Source organism: Mauremys reevesii, linkage group 24 (genome assembly GCF_016161935.1).
Source record: "Mauremys reevesii isolate NIE-2019 linkage group 24, ASM1616193v1, whole genome shotgun sequence".
NCBI lineage: Eukaryota > Metazoa > Chordata > Testudines > Geoemydidae > Mauremys > Mauremys reevesii.
The window spans coordinates 12,533,468-12,551,732 of NC_052646.1; the positions used below are offsets into that span (position 1 = coordinate 12,533,468).

At 58.3% G+C, this 18,265-nt stretch overlaps 1 protein-coding gene across 6 annotated transcripts in view; it reads right to left on the reverse strand.

Moving 5' to 3' along the window:
• ARHGAP33 (Rho GTPase activating protein 33) overlaps positions 1-18,265 on the reverse strand; it is a 60,103-nt gene that overhangs the window by 19,531 nt on the left and 22,307 nt on the right. For all 6 annotated transcript variants that reach the window (XM_039512639.1, XM_039512638.1, XM_039512643.1 and 3 more), the window contains 5 exons: positions 17,542-17,610; positions 2,565-2,714; positions 751-853; positions 247-391; positions 54-136 (listed from right to left, as the gene is read on the reverse strand). In XM_039512639.1, coding sequence (XP_039368573.1) covers positions 54-136; positions 247-391; positions 751-853; positions 2,565-2,714; positions 17,542-17,610 — 550 coding nt within the window. The remainder of the gene's footprint in view (positions 1-53; positions 137-246; positions 392-750; positions 854-2,564; positions 2,715-17,541; positions 17,611-18,265) is intronic.

The window sequence follows — 18,265 nt, forward strand, 5'->3', positions numbered from 1 at the left end:
TCACACACAGCTCTGCGGGGCACCAGACCCCCGCGGCCCTGTGGGGCAGGTACCTGTAGTGGGGCGGTGGCAGCTGCTGGATGACATCATGCACCCGCACCAGGCGCTCCTCCTCGCCGGGCACTGCCACAGCTTCCTGCAGGGCAAAGGGGCTGTTATCGGGGCGGGGGGGGGGGGGGGCTCGGGTGTTAACGTGAGGGTGAGGGGATGCGGAGGCAGGAGGCTGGGGAGCAGCCCTGGGCTCACCGCGAACTTGTGGTAGAGCTGGTAGGTGAGCAGCGGGTTGGGCAGCTCGCGGAAGTAGAGCTTGCACAGGGAGCTCACGCAGTGGATGTCCTGCAGGTAGGTCGCCCGGCCCAGGTCTGGCACCCGCTCGCTGTCAAACTCGTGCCTGGGAAAAGGGGAGAGCGGGTATGGCGAGGCCAGTGCCTGCCCCCAAACCCTGCCCCAGCCACCCAACCCTGCTCTCCTGTGCCTTGCCCCCTGTGCCCTACACTCTGCCCCCCAACACTGCCACCCAACCCTGACACCCTTCTTCCCTTGCCTTGCCCCTTCACCTTACCCCCTAACCCTGGGGGGCCAGTCTGGTACCACCCCACACAGTGCCCCGCACCCTCCACCCTCCCTTGCCTATCGCCGCGCCCTGCACCTCTCCCGTGCCCAAATCCCCTGGCTGCCTACCACTCCCCTGTGCCCTGCCATGTGCCCCCCTCCTGTGCCCACCCCCAGCTCCCCATCCCCGGGCCTCACCGCAGCTTCTGGATGTTGGAGGCGACGCCTGAGAGGCGATAGATTCCATCCACCATGCCGTGCTTCTCGATGAACTCTGAGCAGCAGCGCAGGACCTGGGGAACTGTGCAAGGCACGGGATAAGCAGCGGGTATGGGAATGGGTGGCAGCATCAAGACCTCCAAAGCCAGGCCAATGGGGGGGGGGGGCACGGCTGGGGGGATGGGAGGCAGTGTCCCATAGTGCCAGGCCAGGAGATAGGGCGTGGCCGAAGGACGGGGCGCAGCCGGGGAGGTAGGGGTGGGAGGCAGAGCCCCATAGCGCCAGGCTGGGAGATGGATGCAGCCAGGGTGCGGGGTGCAGCCAGGGGGATGGGAGGCAGTGCCCCATAGTGCCAGGCTGGGGGGACGGGGTGCAGCCGAGGGCAGGGGAGGCAGTGCCCCATAGCACCAAGCTGGGAGACGGGGCAAGGGCAGGGTTGGGGAATGGCCGGGTTGGGGAATGGCCAGGGGCATGGGAGGCAGTTCCCCATAGCGCTAGAATGGGAGATGGGGTGTGGTGGGGGGGATGGCAGGCAGTGACCCATAGCGCAAGGCTGGGGGAAGGGGGTGCAGCTGGGGGAGGATGGGAGGCAGTGCCCTATAGCGCTGGGTTGGGAGATGGGGCACGGCCAGAGGATGGAGCGCGGACGGGGGGATGGGGAGGCAGTGCCCCATAGTGCCAGGCCGGGGGATGGGGCGCGGATGGGGTATGGGAGACAGTGTCCCATAGCACCAGGCTGGGAGATGGGGCACGAGCAGGGAGATGGGAGGCAGTGCCCCATAGCGCCAGGCTGGGAGAAGAGGTGTGGCCGGGGGGGCACAGCCGGGGGAATGGGAGGCAGTGCCCCATAATGCCAGGCTAGGACAGGGGGCACGGCTGGGGGGGATAGAAGGCAGTGCCCCGTAGTGCCAGGATGGGAGCAGAGGCGAGGCCAGGGGACGGGGCATGGCCGGGGGAAAGGAGGCAGTGCCCCATAGCACCAGGATGGGAGATGGGGCATGGACGGAGGACAGGGCGTGGCCAGGGGGGATGGGAGGCAGCGCTCTATTGTGCCAGGCAGGGAGACAAGATCTGGCCAGGGGGAAGGGAGGCAGCGTCCCATAGCGCCAGGCTGGAGGATGGGGCACAGCTGGGGGGATGGGAGGCAGTGCCCCATAGCACCAGGCTGGAGGATGGGGCACAGCTGGGGGGATGGGAGGCAGCGTCCCATAGCGCCAGGCTGGAGGATGGGGCACAGCTGGGGGGATGGGAGGCAGCGTCCCATAGCGCCAGGCTGGAGGATGGGGCACAGCTGGGGGGATGGGAGGCAGCGTCCCATAGCGCCAGGCTGGAGGATGGGGCACAGCTGGGGGGATGGGAGGCAGTGCCCCATAGCACCAGGCTGGAGGATGGGGCACAGCTGGGGGGATGGGAGGCAGCGTCCCATAGCGCCAGGCTGGAGGATGGGGCACAGCTGGGGGATGGGTTGGGACACAGTCCCGGCCGGGGATGGGAGGCAGCGTCCCATAGCGCCAGGCTGGAGGATGGGGCACAGCTGGGGGGATGGGAGGCAGCGTCCCATAGCGCCAGGCTGGAGGATGGGGCACAGCTGGGGGGATGGGAGGCAGCGTCCCATAGCGCCAGGCTGGAGGATGGGGCACAGCTGGGGGGATGGGAGGCAGTGCCCCATAGTGCCAGGCTGGGAGACAGGGCATGGCTGGGGGGATTGGAGGCAGTGCCTCAAAGCGCAAGCCCGGGGGAAGGGGCGCGGCCAGGGGGGTGGGAGACAATGCCCTATAGGCCAGGGGTCCCACCGTCGTTCCCCGAGTTCAGGAGATGCTCCCCCAGGTCGCAGCCGAAGACACGCTCACGCAGGATCCCGCGCTGCTTCAGTCGCTGCTTGCTGGGCCGTGACTTCATGAAGGTGCGAAGAAAACCAAGGAGCTTCCCGTGCTTCTTACACACTGCGGGACAGAGACCGTCATGACCCAGGAACAGCCGCACATAACACTGCATGGGGACAGCTCGCCCGGCACTGGGACACAGCCACCTCTGGGGTAGGGCGGACAGGAACAGGCACACATAACACCACATGGGGACAGCTCGCCCGGCACTGGGACACAGCCACCTCTGGGGTAGGGCGGACAGGAACAGCCACACATAACACTGCATGGGGACAGCTCGCCCGGCACTGGGACACAGCCACCTCTGGGGTAGGGCGGACAGGAACAGGCACACATAACACCACATGGGGACAGCTCGCCCGGCACTGGGACACAGCCACCTCTGGGGTAGGACGGACAGGAACAGCCACACATAACACCACATGGGGACAGCTCGCTCCATGCTGAGATACAGCCTCTCTGGGGCGGGGAAGGTGGGAACAACCGCATATAATGATGCATAGGAACAGCTCCCCCAGCCCTGGGATGAAGCCACCTCAGAGGTTATAGCCGCAGATACTACTGTGCAGGGACATATTGCTCATTGCTGGGACGCAGCCACCTCTGGGGCAAGCCAGCTGGGTACAGCCGCATATTACACCACAGTGGGACAACTCGCCCGGCGCTGGGACGTAGCTGGTGGGGAGCGGGGCAGCGGCCGCTCCCCAACTGAGCACAAGTGGCGCCTTGTCAATTCCTTGGTGCCTTTTGAATTTTTACTCACCCGGCGGTGCTCAGGGTCTTCGGCGGCACTTCGGTGCTGGGCCCTCACTTGCTCCGGGTGTCTTCGATGGCACTGAAGGACCCGCCGCCAAAATGCCGCCAAAGACCCGTGGAGCGAGTGACGGTCCCGCCGCCGCGGTGCCGCCGAAGACCCGGAGCGCTGCCGGGTGAGTAAAAGCACCACCCCTTCAGTGAAAACGCTGCAGTGGGTGGCCCCCCTTTTTTTTTGTAAAAGCAGCAAAGAGTTCTGTGCACTGTATAGACTAACAAAGCTCCCCCTGTTCCCTCCACCTGGCTACGCCACTGCAGCCACCGCTGGGGCGGGAGAGCCAGGAACAGCCACACAACTCCTCATGGGGATGGTACGCCTGGCGCTGGGACGCAGCCACCTCTGGGGTAGGGCGGACAGAAACAGCCACACAACACCGCCCGGGTACAGCTCACCCGGCGCTGGGATGCAGCCACCTCTGGGGTAGGGCGGACAGAAACAGCCACACAACACCGCCCGGGTACAGCTCGCCCGGCGCTGGGACGCAGCCACCTCTGGGGTAGGGCGGACAGAAACAGCCACACAACACCGCCCGGGTACAGCTCGCCCGGCGCTGGGATGCAGCCACCTCTGGGTCGGGGTAGATAGGAACAGGAGCATGTGCCACCACAGGGGGACAGCTCGCCTGGTGCTGGAAAACAGCCACCTATGGGGTGGGACAGCTGGGAACAGTAGCACATAACGACTCATGGGGCTGGTTCGCCTGGCACTGGGTCACAGCCACTTCAGCAGCAGGGTGGAGAGGAATAGCCACACACAGCTCCCCATGAGGACGGCTCACTCAGTGCTGGAGCATGGCCACCTCTAGGACAGGGCAGGGGGGGAACAACTGCACATAACGCCGCAGCTTGCGCGGTGCCGGGACACAGCTGTGACAGCCGGGAAGAGCTGCACATAAAACCACACGGAGAGAGCTTGCCCGGCTCCAGGATACAGCCACCTCTGAGACGGGGCAGCCGGGAACAGATGCACATAACACCGCATGAGGACAACTTGCCCGGCGCTGGGACGCACACACCTCTGAGTCGGGGCAGCTGGGAACAGCCGCACATAATCCCTCATAGGGATGGTTCACCTGGTGCTGGGACACAGCCACCTCTGGGGTGGGGTGGACAGGAACGGCCACCCCTAACACCACATGGGGATGGCTCACTCGGTACTGAGATACAGCCATCTCTGGGGCAGGGCAGGTGGGAACAGCTGCATATAACGACGCATTGGGACAGCTCACCGGGCACTTGGACGTCGCCACCTCTGAGGTGTGGCAGCCGGTAACTGCCGCACATAACACTACATGGGGACAGCTCGACTGGCACTTGGATGCCACCACCACTGGGTCATGGCAGCCGGGAACAGCCACACATAATGCCTCACGGGGACGGTACGCCTGGTGCTGGGACATTGCCACCTCTGGGGTGGGTCAGCTGGTAACAGCCACACATAACACCACACAGGGAAAACTCACCCGGCGCTCGGACGCAGCCACCTCTAGGGTGGGGCAGCTGAGGATAGCTGCACCTCTTCTCACGGGTACAGCTGCCACCTCTGGGGCGGAGCAGACAGGAAGGGGAGGACATAACGCCGCATAGAGACAGTTTGTCCAGTGCTGGGACCCAGAAACCTCTGGGGCAGGGCAGCCAGGAACTGCTGCACCTAACACTACACAAGACGGGGTCAGCTCACCTGGCGCTTGGACACAGCCACCTCTGGGGTGGGGCAGCTGGGAACAGTCACACACAACTCCTCATGGGGATGGTTCGCCTGGCACTGGGACAAAGCCACCTCTGTGGCAGGGCAGCTGGGAACAGTCACACATAACACCACACTGGCACAACTCGCCCAACGCTGGGACACAGCCACCTATGCGGTGGAGCAGCCAGGAACAGTTGCACATACTGCACAGGGACAGCTCGCGCGGTGCCGCGGTGGGACAGCTCGGGACAGCCACACATAACAGCGCACAGGGACTGCTCGCTCAGTGCTGGGATGCAGTCACCTCTGGGGCAGGGCAGCCAGGAACAGCCGCACATAACTTCTGACGGGGACGGTTCGCCTGGTGCTGGGACGCAGCCACCGCTGGGGTAGGGCGGACAGAAACAGACACACATAACACCACATGGGGACGGTGTCACGGAGTGTGGGGGAGTCAGGGCCCTGCACCCCCCCACTTCCTACGATTCACCGTGACTCTCAGCCAGCCAGTAAAACAGAAGGTTTATTAGACAACAGGAAAACAGTCCCAAGCAGGGCTTGTAGGTACAACCAGGACCCCTCAGCCAGGTCCCTCTGGGGGCAAGGATCTTAGGCCCCAGACTCGGGGTTCCCTGCCTCTTCCCAGCCAGCCCAAAACTGAAACTAAAAACCTCTCCAGCAGGCTCCCCCCTCCTTCTCTCCCCGTCTCCCTTTGTCCAGTTTCCCAGGCAAAGGTGTCGACTCCCCCAACCCCCGCCTCAGGTTACAGGCTCAGGTACCGTCCCTCACCTAAAGTCATCCCCTGCTCTCCCATTCCCCATGCAGACAGTCCCAGTAAAACTAAATGACATTCCCAGGTCAATCCACCCCGCTCACTTGGTACTGAGATACAGCCACCTCTGGGGCAGGGCAGGTGGGAACAGCCGCATATCATGCCACATGGGGACAGCTCGCCCGGCGCTGGGATGAAACCACCTCTGCGGCAGGGCAGCCGGGTTATAGCCGCAGATAACACTGCACGGGGACATATCGCTCATTGCTGGGACACAGCCACCTCTGGAGTGGGGCAGCCGGGAACAGCCACACTGGGACAACTTGCCTGGCGCTGGGACGCAGCCACCGCTGGGGCAGGGCAGCAGGGAAGAGACGCACATAACATTACAAGGGGACAGCTTGCCTGGGGGTGGGTCACAGCCACCTCTGGGGTGGAGCAGCTGGGAACAGGCGCACAAACCACTGTGACAAAGTGAGGGATTTTCATGGTTTTATCAATGGTTTGCATGCAGAGGGGTTGGGACTCAGTTACCCCGGGTGTTGCTGGTTTAACAAGGTTATAGGAGAGGGTTTGTTGTTACACAGGACCAGTGAGGGAACTAGGGACCCCGGCCAATGGCCTGGAGAATGGATACGCCAGCGACTGGTGACCTGGCGACTGGGAGGCCCAGCTCAGGAGTCACAGCCAGTTCTGGCCAGAGGCAGGACAGTGGGCTGTGCAGAGAGGACCCCGGTGACCTAACCAGCCGGTTCCAGCCAGAGGGGAACAAAGGACGGCTGAGAGGAGAGGAGGCCCAAGTGACCCTGTTTACCTGGACAGAGGTAGGTCTAAGGGAAGGTGCTCTCAGATTCTCAGCTGGAAAGTCCAGGGTCTCTGGGCTGGAGAGAGAGAGCAGGCAGAGCCCACCTGGATGCAGGGGAGACTTAGATGTCCTGTGCTGAGGGAGGCCAGGCCTGAGGCCCTGAGAGTTTCCTGTGCTGGGTTCAGATGCTCAATAAACCCTCCTGTTTTACGCTGGCCGAGAGTCGCTCTGATCCAGAGAGCAGGGGGGCATTATTCCCTCTGGGAGTGGAGGCCCCGGGGGTCCAGAGCGAGTGGACTCCCTGAGGGGGCTCACGGTGCGAGACAGGTGTGCTAAGGCTCAGAGAGGTGCGGTTCCAGGAGGCTGAGGGGCTTAACTCCCGAGAGAGAGTGGACCCCCGAGAAGGGCTGTCACACTGAAGGGGGTTCCCCCCAGGGACCGTACGGGGCCAAGAGTGGGGCACAACCTGTGAGTCTGTGACAATGTAGTAGCAGAGGATGGTTTGTGGATGCACCCTGTAGACAGCTGCCAGCAATAAAACAAGGGAACTGAAGGAACCAGCATGGAAATGGCCTATAGCCAGCTCCGTAAGAGAGACCTGGCATGTCTGCGCAGGGAGAGAGGGCTGAGTGTGGGGAGACTCACTAAGGAGCAGCTGATGGCTCAGTTTGTAGAGACTGACCAGTCTGAGGAACAGGCTCCAGACCCCAGCAGGGGCAGCCGGGGAGTAGCCATGGGGGCAGTCCATGTAGCAGCTGGGAGTCTATCAGACCCGACTCCCTGGAGCTGGAGCTAAAAGTGAAGGAGCTGGAGATGGAGGAGCAGCACGAGTTGGAGGAGAGGCGGGCTGTGACGAAGTGGGAATGTTCTTAATGTTTTCTCTAAATACTGTGTGGGTGCCTCAGTTTCCCCTATGCATTTCTTAAGTATCTAAAGGCGTGCGATTGTTGCAGAGCACAGAAGGCAGGGATGTGCAAAGGTCTGCACAGAGAATGGCCAACACCCTGTCTCCTGGCAACTGATAGCCTGGGCCCCTCCCTTGCAAAGGTGCCAACTGAAGGTGTTGGAGAACAAAGAAATCAGGTGGCCTCCTGGCCTGGGAAAGAGACAAAGGGAGAGGAGGGGCTGGAGAGTTTCAGTTTGGAGCTGGCTGGGAAAATGGAGGGGAGGCCAGTCAGACCTCCTGGCCTCCCCTGCTCCCCCAAGATGGACCTGACTGAGGCGGTCCTGTTGTCTGTACCTTCAAGACCTGTTTTGGACTGTGTTCCTATCGTCTAAATAAACCTTCTGTTTTACTGGCTGGCTGAGAGTCATGGTGAATCGCAGGAAGCCGGGGTGCAGGGCCTTGTCTCCCCCAACTCCGTGACACGGGCCAAGAGGGCCTTCCGGGGCGGCTGGGGGTAAGTGGGAAACGGCCCCGAGACACCAGTTTTGTGGGGAATCTAGATACCAAACTGCTACCTCAGTTTAAGGAGGCGGGGGATATTGATGCCTACCTCACAGCCTTTGAGAAGGCTTGGGATCTACACCAGATTGATCCCACAGACAGGCTCTGATGTCTAACCCTCTCCTGGGTCCCAAGGCCATAGAAGCATTCAGCCAAATGGATGGTATTGAGATGGGGGACTATGACCTGTTCAAACAGGCTTTGCTGCTGAAGTTTACCCAAGGCGTATAGGAAACGATTCCAGGGTGTAGGCAAGATCTCAGGTGTTAGTTACAAGGAGGTCACCAACCTGCTGTAGGAACATCTCCACAAGTGGGGAAAGGGCACAGGAGCCACTACCGCAGAGGATGTGTATAACCTGGTGGGGTTGGAGCAGCTGTATGACATCTGCTCTCCAGACCTTAAGGTGTGGTCAGTGGACTGGAAGCCCAAAGATCTGCGCAGTGCGGGTGCAGTTTGAGGACAGCAGATGGGAGGTAAGGAGGGACCCAAAGAGGCTGGGGTGCATGATCACCTAAAGGGCAGTCAGCTGTGAACCAGCTGAGCAGCGAACAGCGGAGAGGCTGTGACGAAGTGGGACTGTTCTTACTGGGGTGCTGTGTGCAGATCTTAAGTATCTAGCAAAGCAAAAGGCCAATGCATCCGAATGCCTGACACTCTGTCTCCTAGCAACTGATGGCCTGGGCCCCTCCTGCAAAGGTGCCAGGAGAAGGTGTTGGAGACAAAGGGGTCAGGCGACCTCCTGGCCCGGGAAAGAAGCTGAGCAGAGGGGAGGGGCTGGAGGAGGCTGGGCAGACTGGGGCTGGCTGGAAAAGGAAGGGAAGCACAAACAGGGCTCTGATCCCCAATGGGGGCTATGGGGCTCCTGGGGCCCCAAGATGGACCTAACAGGGGGGATCCTGTTATCTGTGCCTGCAAGACCTGTGTTGGACTGTGTTCCTGTCGTCTAAATAAACCTTCTGCTTTACTGGCTGGCTGAGAGTCCTGGTAAATTGCAGGGAGCCCGGGGGTGCAGGGCCCTGACTCCCCCGCACTCCGTGACAGAGGCTAACAGAGGGAGTTTGACTGGGAGTTCGCCTGGAGAGAGCCCACTGAGGCATTCAACTTGCAGGCTCCTCTGAGTAGTTGCTGCAGCAGCTGAGGAAGCTCTTAGAAGGAAGGTGCTATGGATGGTGAGTGGTCAGCTGTTGTGACCTGCACAGGATGTGCCATGTTTGTCTTTCTTCCACAGGACAGAAGCGACTTTGTCTGTACAACATGCAAGCTGGTCTCCATATTGGAAGAGAAGGTTCAAGGTCTGGAGAAACAAGTATCGACCCTGCGTTGCATAAGAGAAAATGAAGATTTCCTGGACAGACGTCAGGATATGCTTCTACGGGCACAACATTCTGAAGAATCAGAGCAGGCTGCACAGCAGGGACAGAAGGACGGTGAAGAAATTTGGCAGCATGTGACCTCCAGAAGAAGAAAGAGGAGCATCCATGTACCAGAAATGCAGATACAGGTGAGCAACCATTTTCATGATCTTTCCACAGGTACTAATGCAGAGAGTGGACTAGATGATACACCTGAGGGAAGGGAGCAGAAGGAGACTCCACCGAATGGAAGGCATGAGATGCACTGTCCTAGGGATGGGGGTTCCACGATCACCGCTCCCGAGAAGGAGGCAGGTGGTGGTGGTCAGGGACTCCCTCCTCAGGGGAACTGAGTTATCTATCTGCTGTCCCGACCGGGAAAACTGAGAATTGTGCTGCTTGCCAGGAGCTAGGATTCATGATGTGACGGAGAGACTGCTGAGATTCATCAAGCCCTCGGATCATTACCCCTTCCTGCTTCTCCACATGGGCACCAATGATACTGCCAAGAATGACCTTGAGCGGATCACTGCAGACTATGTGGCTCTGGGAAGAATGATAAAGGAGTTTGAGGCGCAAGTGGTTTTCTCGTCCATCCTCCCTGTGGAACGAAAAGACCCGGGTAAAGACCGTTGAATTGTGGAAGTCAACAAATGGCTACACAGGTGGTGTCGGACAGAAGGCTTTGGATGTTTGACCATGGGATGGTGTTCCAAGAAGGAGGAGAGATAGGCAGAGATGGGCTCCACCTAACAAAGAGAGGGAAGAGCATCTTCGCAAGCAGGCTGGCTGACCTAGTGAGGAGGGCTTTAAACTAGGTTCACTGGGGGAAGGACACCAAAGCCCTGAGGTAAGTGGGGAAGTGGGATACGGGGAGGAAGCACGAGCAGGAGAGCACAATGGGGAAGGACTCCTGAGAAAGTGGGACAATCAGCGAGTTATCTTAAGTGCCTATACACAAATGCAAGAAGGCTGGGAAACAAGCAGGGGGAACTGGAAGTCCTGGCACAGTCAAGGAATTATGATGTGACTGGAATAACAGAGACTTGGTGGGATAACTCACATGACTGGAGTACTGTCATGGATGGAAGGATAGGCAGGGCAGAAAAGGTGGGGGAGTTGCACTGTATGTAAGAGAGCAGTAAGACTGCTCAGAGCTCCAGTATGAAACTGCAGAAAAACCTGAGAGACTCTGGATTAAGTTTAGAAGTGTGAGCAACAAGAGAGATGTTGTGGTGGGAGTCTGCTATAGACCACCAGACCAGGGGGATGAGGTGGATGAGGCTTTCTTCCGGCAACTAACAGAAGTTACTAGGTCACAGGCCCTGGTTCTCATGGGAGACTTCAATCACCCCAATATCTAGAGCAATACAGCAGTGCACAGACAATCCAGGAAGTTTTTGGAAAGTGTAGGGGACAATTTCCTGGTGCAAGTGCTGGAGGAACTGACTTAGGGGCAGAGCTCTTCTTGACCTGCTGCTCACAAACTGGGAAGAATTAGTAGGGAAAGCAAAAGTGGATGGGAACCTTGGAGGCAGTGACCATGAGATGGTCGAGTTCAGGATCCTGACACAAGGAAGAAAGGAGAGCAGCAGAATACGGACCCTGAACTTCAGGAAAGCAGACTTTGACTCCCTCAGGGAACTGATGGGCAAGGTCCCCTGGGAGAATAACATGAGGGGGAAAGGAGTCCAGGAGAGCTGGCTGTATTTTAAAGACTCCTTATTGAGGTTGCAGGAACAAACCATCCTGATGAGTAGAAAGAATAGTAAATATGGCAGGCGACCAGCTTGGCTTAACAGAGAAATCCTTGCTGATGTTAAATGCAAAAAAGAAGCTTACAAGAAGTGGAAGATTGGACAAATGACCAGGGAGGAGTATAAAAATATTGCTCAGGCATGCAGGAGTGAAATCAGGAAGGCCAAATCACACTTGGAGTTGAAGCTAACAGGAGATGTTAAGAGTAACAAGAAGGGTTTCTTCAGGTATGGTAGCAACAAGAAGGTCAAGGAAAGTGTTGGCCCCTTACTGAATGAGGGAGGCAACCTAGTGACAGAGGATGGAGAAAAAGCTAATGTACTCAATGCTTTATTGCCTCTGTCTTCACAAACAAGGTCAGCTCCCAGACTGCTGCACTGGGCAGCACAGCATGGGGAGGAGGTGACCAGCTCTCTGTGGAGAAAGAAGTGGTTCGGGACTATTTAGAAAAGCTGGACGAGCACAAGTCCATGGGGCCAGATGCACTGCATACGAGGGCGCTAAAGGAGTTGGTGGATGTGACTGCAGAGCCATTGGCCATTATCTTTGAAAACTCACGGCGATCTGGGGGAGGTCCTGGATGACTGGAAGAAGGCTAATGTAGAGCCCATCGTTTAAAAAGGGTAGGAGGATCCAGGGAACTACAGGCCAGTCAGCCTCACCTCAGTCCCTGGAAAAATCATGAAGCAGGTCCTCAAGAAATCAATTCTGAAGCACTTAGAGGAGAGGAGAGTGATCAGGAACATTCAGCATGGATTCACCAAGGGCAACTCATGCCTGGCTAACCTAATTGCCTTCTATGAGGAGATAACTGGGTCTGTGGATGAGGGGAAAGCAGTGGACATGTTATTCCTTGACTTCAGCAAAGCTTTTGATATGGTCTCCCACAGTATTCTTGCTGGCAAGTTAAAGAAGTATGGGCTGGATGAATGGAGTATAAGGTGGATAGAAAGGTGGCTAGATCATTGGACTCAACGGGTTATGATCAATGGCTCCATGTCTAATTGGCAGCCGGCATCAAGCGGAGTGCTCCAAGAGTCTGTTCTGGGGCCGGTTTTGTTCAATATCTTCATTAATGATCTGGAGGATGGCGTGGACTGCACCCTCAGCAAGTTTCCAGATGACACTAAACTGGGAGAAGTGGTAGATACGCTGGAGGGTAGGGATAGGATACAGAGGGACCTAGACAAATTAGAGGATTGGGCCAAAAGAAATCTGATGAGGTTCAACAAGGACAAGTGCAGAGTCCTGCACTTAGGATGGAAGAATCCCATGCACTGCTATAGACTAGGGACCGAATGGCTAGGAAGCAGTGCTGCAGAAAAGGACCTAGGGGTTACAGTGGATGAGAAGCTGGATATGTCAACAGTGTGCCCTTGTTGCCAAGAAGGCTAATGGCATTTTGGGCTGTATAAGTAGGGGCATTGCCAGCAGATCGAGGGATGTGATCATTCCCCTCTATTCAACGTTGGTGAGGCCTCATCTGGAGTACTGTGTCCAGTTTTGGGTTCCACACTACAAGAAGGATGTGGAAAAATTGGAAAGAGTCCAGAGGAGGGCAACAAAAATGATTAGGGGGCTGGAGCACATGACTTATGAGGTTCTCCTGAGGGAACTGTTTAGTCTGCAGAAGAGAAGAATGAGGGGGGATTTGAACCTGAAAGTGGGTTCCAAAGAGGATGGATCTAGACTGTTCTCAGTGGTAGCAGATGACTGAACAAGGAGTAATGGTCTCAAGTTGCAGTGGGGAAGGTTTAGGTTGGACATTAGGAAAAACTGAGGCACCATCAACCAGGGCTGTACCCTCAAACCCAGCAGCCGAATTCAGATGGAGCTGCAGGAGGATCTCTCTTTAGAGAAGCTGAGGGCCACAGCAGTGCAGGATCCCAAGGGAGGACCACCGGGAGATATTCTTGTGGGAGAAGGGATTCCTGTACCGGGAACAGGCTGGTTTGGGGCAAACTGAACCTTGGAAAGCCAGGAGGCAGTTGATGGTTCCCCAGAGGTCCGCTGCAGACTGTTGTACTTGGCCCACGATATTCCTTAGAGGTTTTTAAGGTCAGGCTTGACGAAGCCCTGGCTGGGATGATTTAGTTGGGAATTGGTCTTGCTTTGAGCAGGGGGTTGGACTAGATACCTCCTGAGGTCCCTTCCAACCCTGATATTCCCCTTTCAGGGCATCAGGGAGTACAGCACAACAGGCAGAGGCTGCTGCAGAACTTTTACTGGCCTGGGGTCTTTGATGCTGTCCAACAGTATTGCAGGTCCTGTGACTCCTGCCAGGGGGTGGGAAAGGCCCGGGATAAGTGTAAAGCACCTGTGACAAAGTGGGACTGTTCTTAATGTCTCCCCTGAATATTGTGTGGGTGCCTCAGTTTCTGGCCAGCCCTCTGTCGCCTAGCAACTAATGGCCAGGCCCTTCCCCCCTGCAAGGTGATAGCTAAAGGTGTGGGAGAACAAAGAGGTCAGGTGACCTCCTGGCCCAGGAAAGGAACTCAGCAGAGAAGGAGGGGCTGGAGGGGGTTTCAGTTTGGGGGCTGGCTGGGGACGAGGAGTGAGGGCAGACGTGGGGGTCTGCCTCACTGGGCCCCAGAACGGACCCGGCTGAGGGGTCCGGTTCTCTGTACCTACAAGCTCTGTTTTAGACCATATTCCTGTCATCTAATAAACCTCTGTTTTACTGGCTGGCTGAGAGTCACGTCTGACTGCGAAGTGGGGGTGCAGGACCCTGTGTGGACTCGCTGGGGGAAGCGCACGGAGGGGCAGAGGATGCTGAATGCTCCAAGGAGAGACCCAGGATGTGAAGCCGTGTGAGCTTCTTGCCCTGGAGACAGTCTGCTCCAAGGAAGAGGAGGCTCCCCAAAGTCCTGACTGGCTTGGTGGGGAGCAGTTCCAGAGCATCGCCCGGGAACTCCGTGACAGCACATCTGAGACCTTTGCCCATCATAGAGGAGCCTTTTCAGAAGGTGGCCATGGACATAGTGGGGCCCCTCAGCAGGGTGAGTGTTGGATTTCGCTTCACAGAGCTTTGTAGGAAGGCAAAGCCAGACAGGGTGGTCTGGACCAAGCAGTGCCAGAGGGCTCTCTGTGCGCTAAAGGGGACACTCATCCAAAGCCCAGTGCTGGTAATTCTGGATTTTAACAAACCCTTCCTGGTGTTCACCGATGCCTCAGACATGGGGCTGGGTGCGGAGCTGATGCAAACTGATACTAAGGGGGAGAGACACCCCACTGTGTATGCAGCGGGGTGGTTACCCGCTCCTGCTCTGAGGGGTTTAAAAAGTGGCCTGGGACGGCTTGAAAGCTGCAGCTCTAAAAGTTGGGCTGACTGAGGAAGCGGCCGCAGCTGGGCCATGCCCCAATCAGGCCCAGCTGGTCCCTATAAGAGGCTGTGAGCCAGAAGCCCAAGGAGTCTTCCTCTGCCTGTAGAGGGAGAAGGGCCTGGCTGCAGGGAGCTGGACACAGGGTACCTGAGTGAAGCAGGGCTGGGAAAAGGCAGAGGAGCTGGGGAGCTCCAGCCTGGAAAGCTCCAGGCTGCGGCCTAGCATTGGGCTAACAGGTACTGGGGGTTGCAGAGGGCAGCCCAGAGGTAGGCCAAAGCAGCAGGTCCAAACCCCTTTGCCAATGATGCCAATACTGCAGCCTGCCCCAGTGAAGGGGGGCCAGATGGAGACTGGGCAGTAGCCAAAACTGAGGCAAAGTGGGGATAGTGGGTTGGGGGTTCCCCAGGGAGGGGAGCCCCAGATTGGTGGGGTACTGCCAGGGGGCAGCACCCCAGTTAAATGGGCACCGGGGTCCACGGAGGGACACGGGGGCCAAGAGGACAGGCGGATCACCAGCCTGCAGAGGGCGCTCCGGAGCTAATTCCCTGAGAGACCAGCAGGAGACCCCGTGGGGGTGAGTCCGCACGTTTACAGTGTACTTGAGTGAGAAGCTGCTGCCCCAGGAGCAGCACTATGTGGCCATAGAGAAGGAATGTCTGGCCATGGTGTGGGCCGTCAAAAAGCTGCAGCCGTATCTATTTGGGCAGCACTTCACCGTGTACACTGACCTTTCGCCCCTGATGGGGCTGCACCAAATTAAAGGGGCTAATGCCAAGCTGCTGAGAGGAGCCTGCTCCTCCAGGGTTATAACATGGACGTGGTCCATCTGAGGGGGAGTGCCAGTGTTACAGCTGCTGCTTTGTCATGGGGCAGGCGCCGTGAACTTCCCCAGGTCACTGGCTAAGTGACCCCGCTCAGTTCAGACTTGAACGGGGGGAGATGTGATGAAGTGAGGGATTTTCACGTTTTTTTTCCAATGGTTTGCATGCAGAGGGGGTGGGACTCAGTTTCCCTGGGCGTTACTGGTTTAATGAAGTGATGGGAAAGGGAGTTTGATGTTACAGAGGACCAGCGATGGAACTTGGGACCCCAGCCAATGACCAGGAGAATGGATACGCCAGCAACTGGTGACCAGGAGGCCTAGCTCAGATGCCACAGCTGGTTCTGGCCAGTGGGAGGACAGTGGCCTGCAGAGAGAGGACCCTGGTCAGCTGACCAGCCAGTTCCAGCCAGAGGGGTACAAAGGAGGGCTGAGAGGAGAGGAGGCCCAGCCGACCCTGTTTACCTGGACAGAAGACAAAGGACAGAGGCGGGGCTTGGGGGCAGGTGATATCAGATGCCCAGCTGGAAAGCGCAGGGGCTCTGGATTGGAGAGAGAGCAGGCAGAGCCCACCTGGATGCAGGGGGAGACTTAGATGTTCTGTGCTGAGGGAGGCCAGGCCTAAGGCCCTGAGAGTTTCCTGTGCTGGGTTCAGACACTCAATAAACCCTCCTGTTTTACGCTGGCTGAGAGTCGCTCCGGTCTAGAGAGCCTAGGCATTATTCCCTCTGGGAGTGGAGGCCCTGAGGGGGCCCATGGTGAGACACAGGCATGCAAGGCTCAGAGAGGTACAGTTCCAGGAAGTGGAGGGGCTTACCCCCCAAGAGAGAGTGCACCCCTGAGAAGGGCTGTCACATTGAAGGGGGGTCCCCCCCAGAGACTGTATGGGGCCAAGAATGGACACGACCTGTGAGTCCGTAACAGCCACCACATAGGGACAGCTCGTCCAGCGTTGGTATGCAGACATCTCTGGGATGGGCCAGCAGGGAACAGCATCATATGCCACCACTCGGGAACAGCTTGTCTGGCCACCTCTGGGGTGTGGCAGCAAGGATAGCTGCATACAACACCACACGGGGACAGCTCGCCTGGCACTGGGACACAGCCACCTATGGGGCAGGACAGCTGGGAAGATCCACACAACACCACCAGCGGAGAGCTCGCCCGGTGCAGTGACGGAGCCACCTCTGGGGTGGGGCAGCTGGGAACAATCACATATAACGCCTTACAGAGACAGTTCTCCTGGCCCTGGGACACAGCCACGTTTCAGGTGTGGCAGCTGGGAACAGCCACACATAACACTGCAAGGGGAGAGCTGACCCACCGCTGGGATGCAGCCACCTCTGGGGCGGGGCAGCTGGGAACAGCCACACATACTACACAGGGACAGCTGTCCTAGTGGTGGGACACAGCCAACACTGGGGTGGGGCAGAGTGGAACTGATGCACTTAACACACAGGAACAGCTTGCCAAGCGCAGGGACACAGACACCTCTGGGGTGGGGCAGCCAGGAACAGCCTCACATTACACAGCATGGGGATGATTCGCCTGGCACTGGGACACAGCCACCTCAGGTAGGGCAGACAGGAACAGCCACACAACACCACATGGGGATGGCTCACTTGGTACTGGGACACAACCACCTCTGGGTTGGCGCATCCAGAAACAGACGCACATAACACCTCATGGGAACCGTGCTCCTGGCACTGGGATACGGCCACCTCGGGTGGCACAGCGAGCAAAAGCCGCACACAACACTACACAGGTACAGCTCGCCCAGTGTTGGGATGCAGCTACCTCTGGGGCAGAGCAGTTGGGAACAGCCACACATAAATCTGCATGGGGACGGTTCGCCTAGCAGTGGGACACAGCCACCACTGGGGTAGGCGGACAGGAACAGCCACACATAACACGTGGGGACGGCCCACTCTGTGCTGGGACACAGCCACCTCTGGGGTGGGGCAAGTGGGAACAGCTGCATATAATGTCACAGGGGGACAGCTCGCCCAGTGCTGGGATGCAGCCAGCTCTGAGGTCAGAATGATATTGTAGTTTCCCCCGCCTCCCTTGTTTAGGCTCCCTGTGCCAGCTCTACTGTACTTACCCAACGTGGGGGAGAGGGGCCCCTGAGGCGTGAGGACCCCAGGGATGCTGGCGCCCATCCCATCTGTGTCTGTTGGGGGTAACAGAGGGGAAGAAATGGGGTTGGGATGGTGGAGACAGAGCTCCCCCTCCCCCCCCAGCACAGGGTCACCCTGAGTCACCTTTCCATGGAGCAGACATGGGCTGGCCCTGCTGAGCACCAGAGCCCAAGATGTGCTCCAGGGTGCCAGAGAGACCCCGGAGTCCCAGGGGAGACCTTAGCTAGGGGGAAAGGATGCCCTCACACCCCCTAACCCAACCCCTGCACCCCATCCGCTCTGTACCCTGCCCTGTCCCTATATCCCATCCCCTCCATAACCCCACAACCCCAGCTACACCCTGTAGCCTCCATACCCCAAAACCCCTACTGCATCCCTGCACCACATCCTCTCTGTACCCCCGTACTCCCTGTCCTGCCCCTACACCCTGTCCCCTCCATACTCCCACACCCCAGCACCCCCGCCGCACCTCTACACTCTGTCCCCTCCATACCCCCCACTCCCTGCCCTACCCCTACACCCTACCCTCTTTACCCCCACAACCCAGCACCCCTTACCCCACCCCCCTTACCCTATCTCCACCCAACTCCCTGCTGCCCACCCCACCTTCCCCATATCCCCCATACTCCTGTGCCCCTCCCCCATCTCACCCTAAACACCCTGCTCCCTACTCCCCCCCAAGTCCTC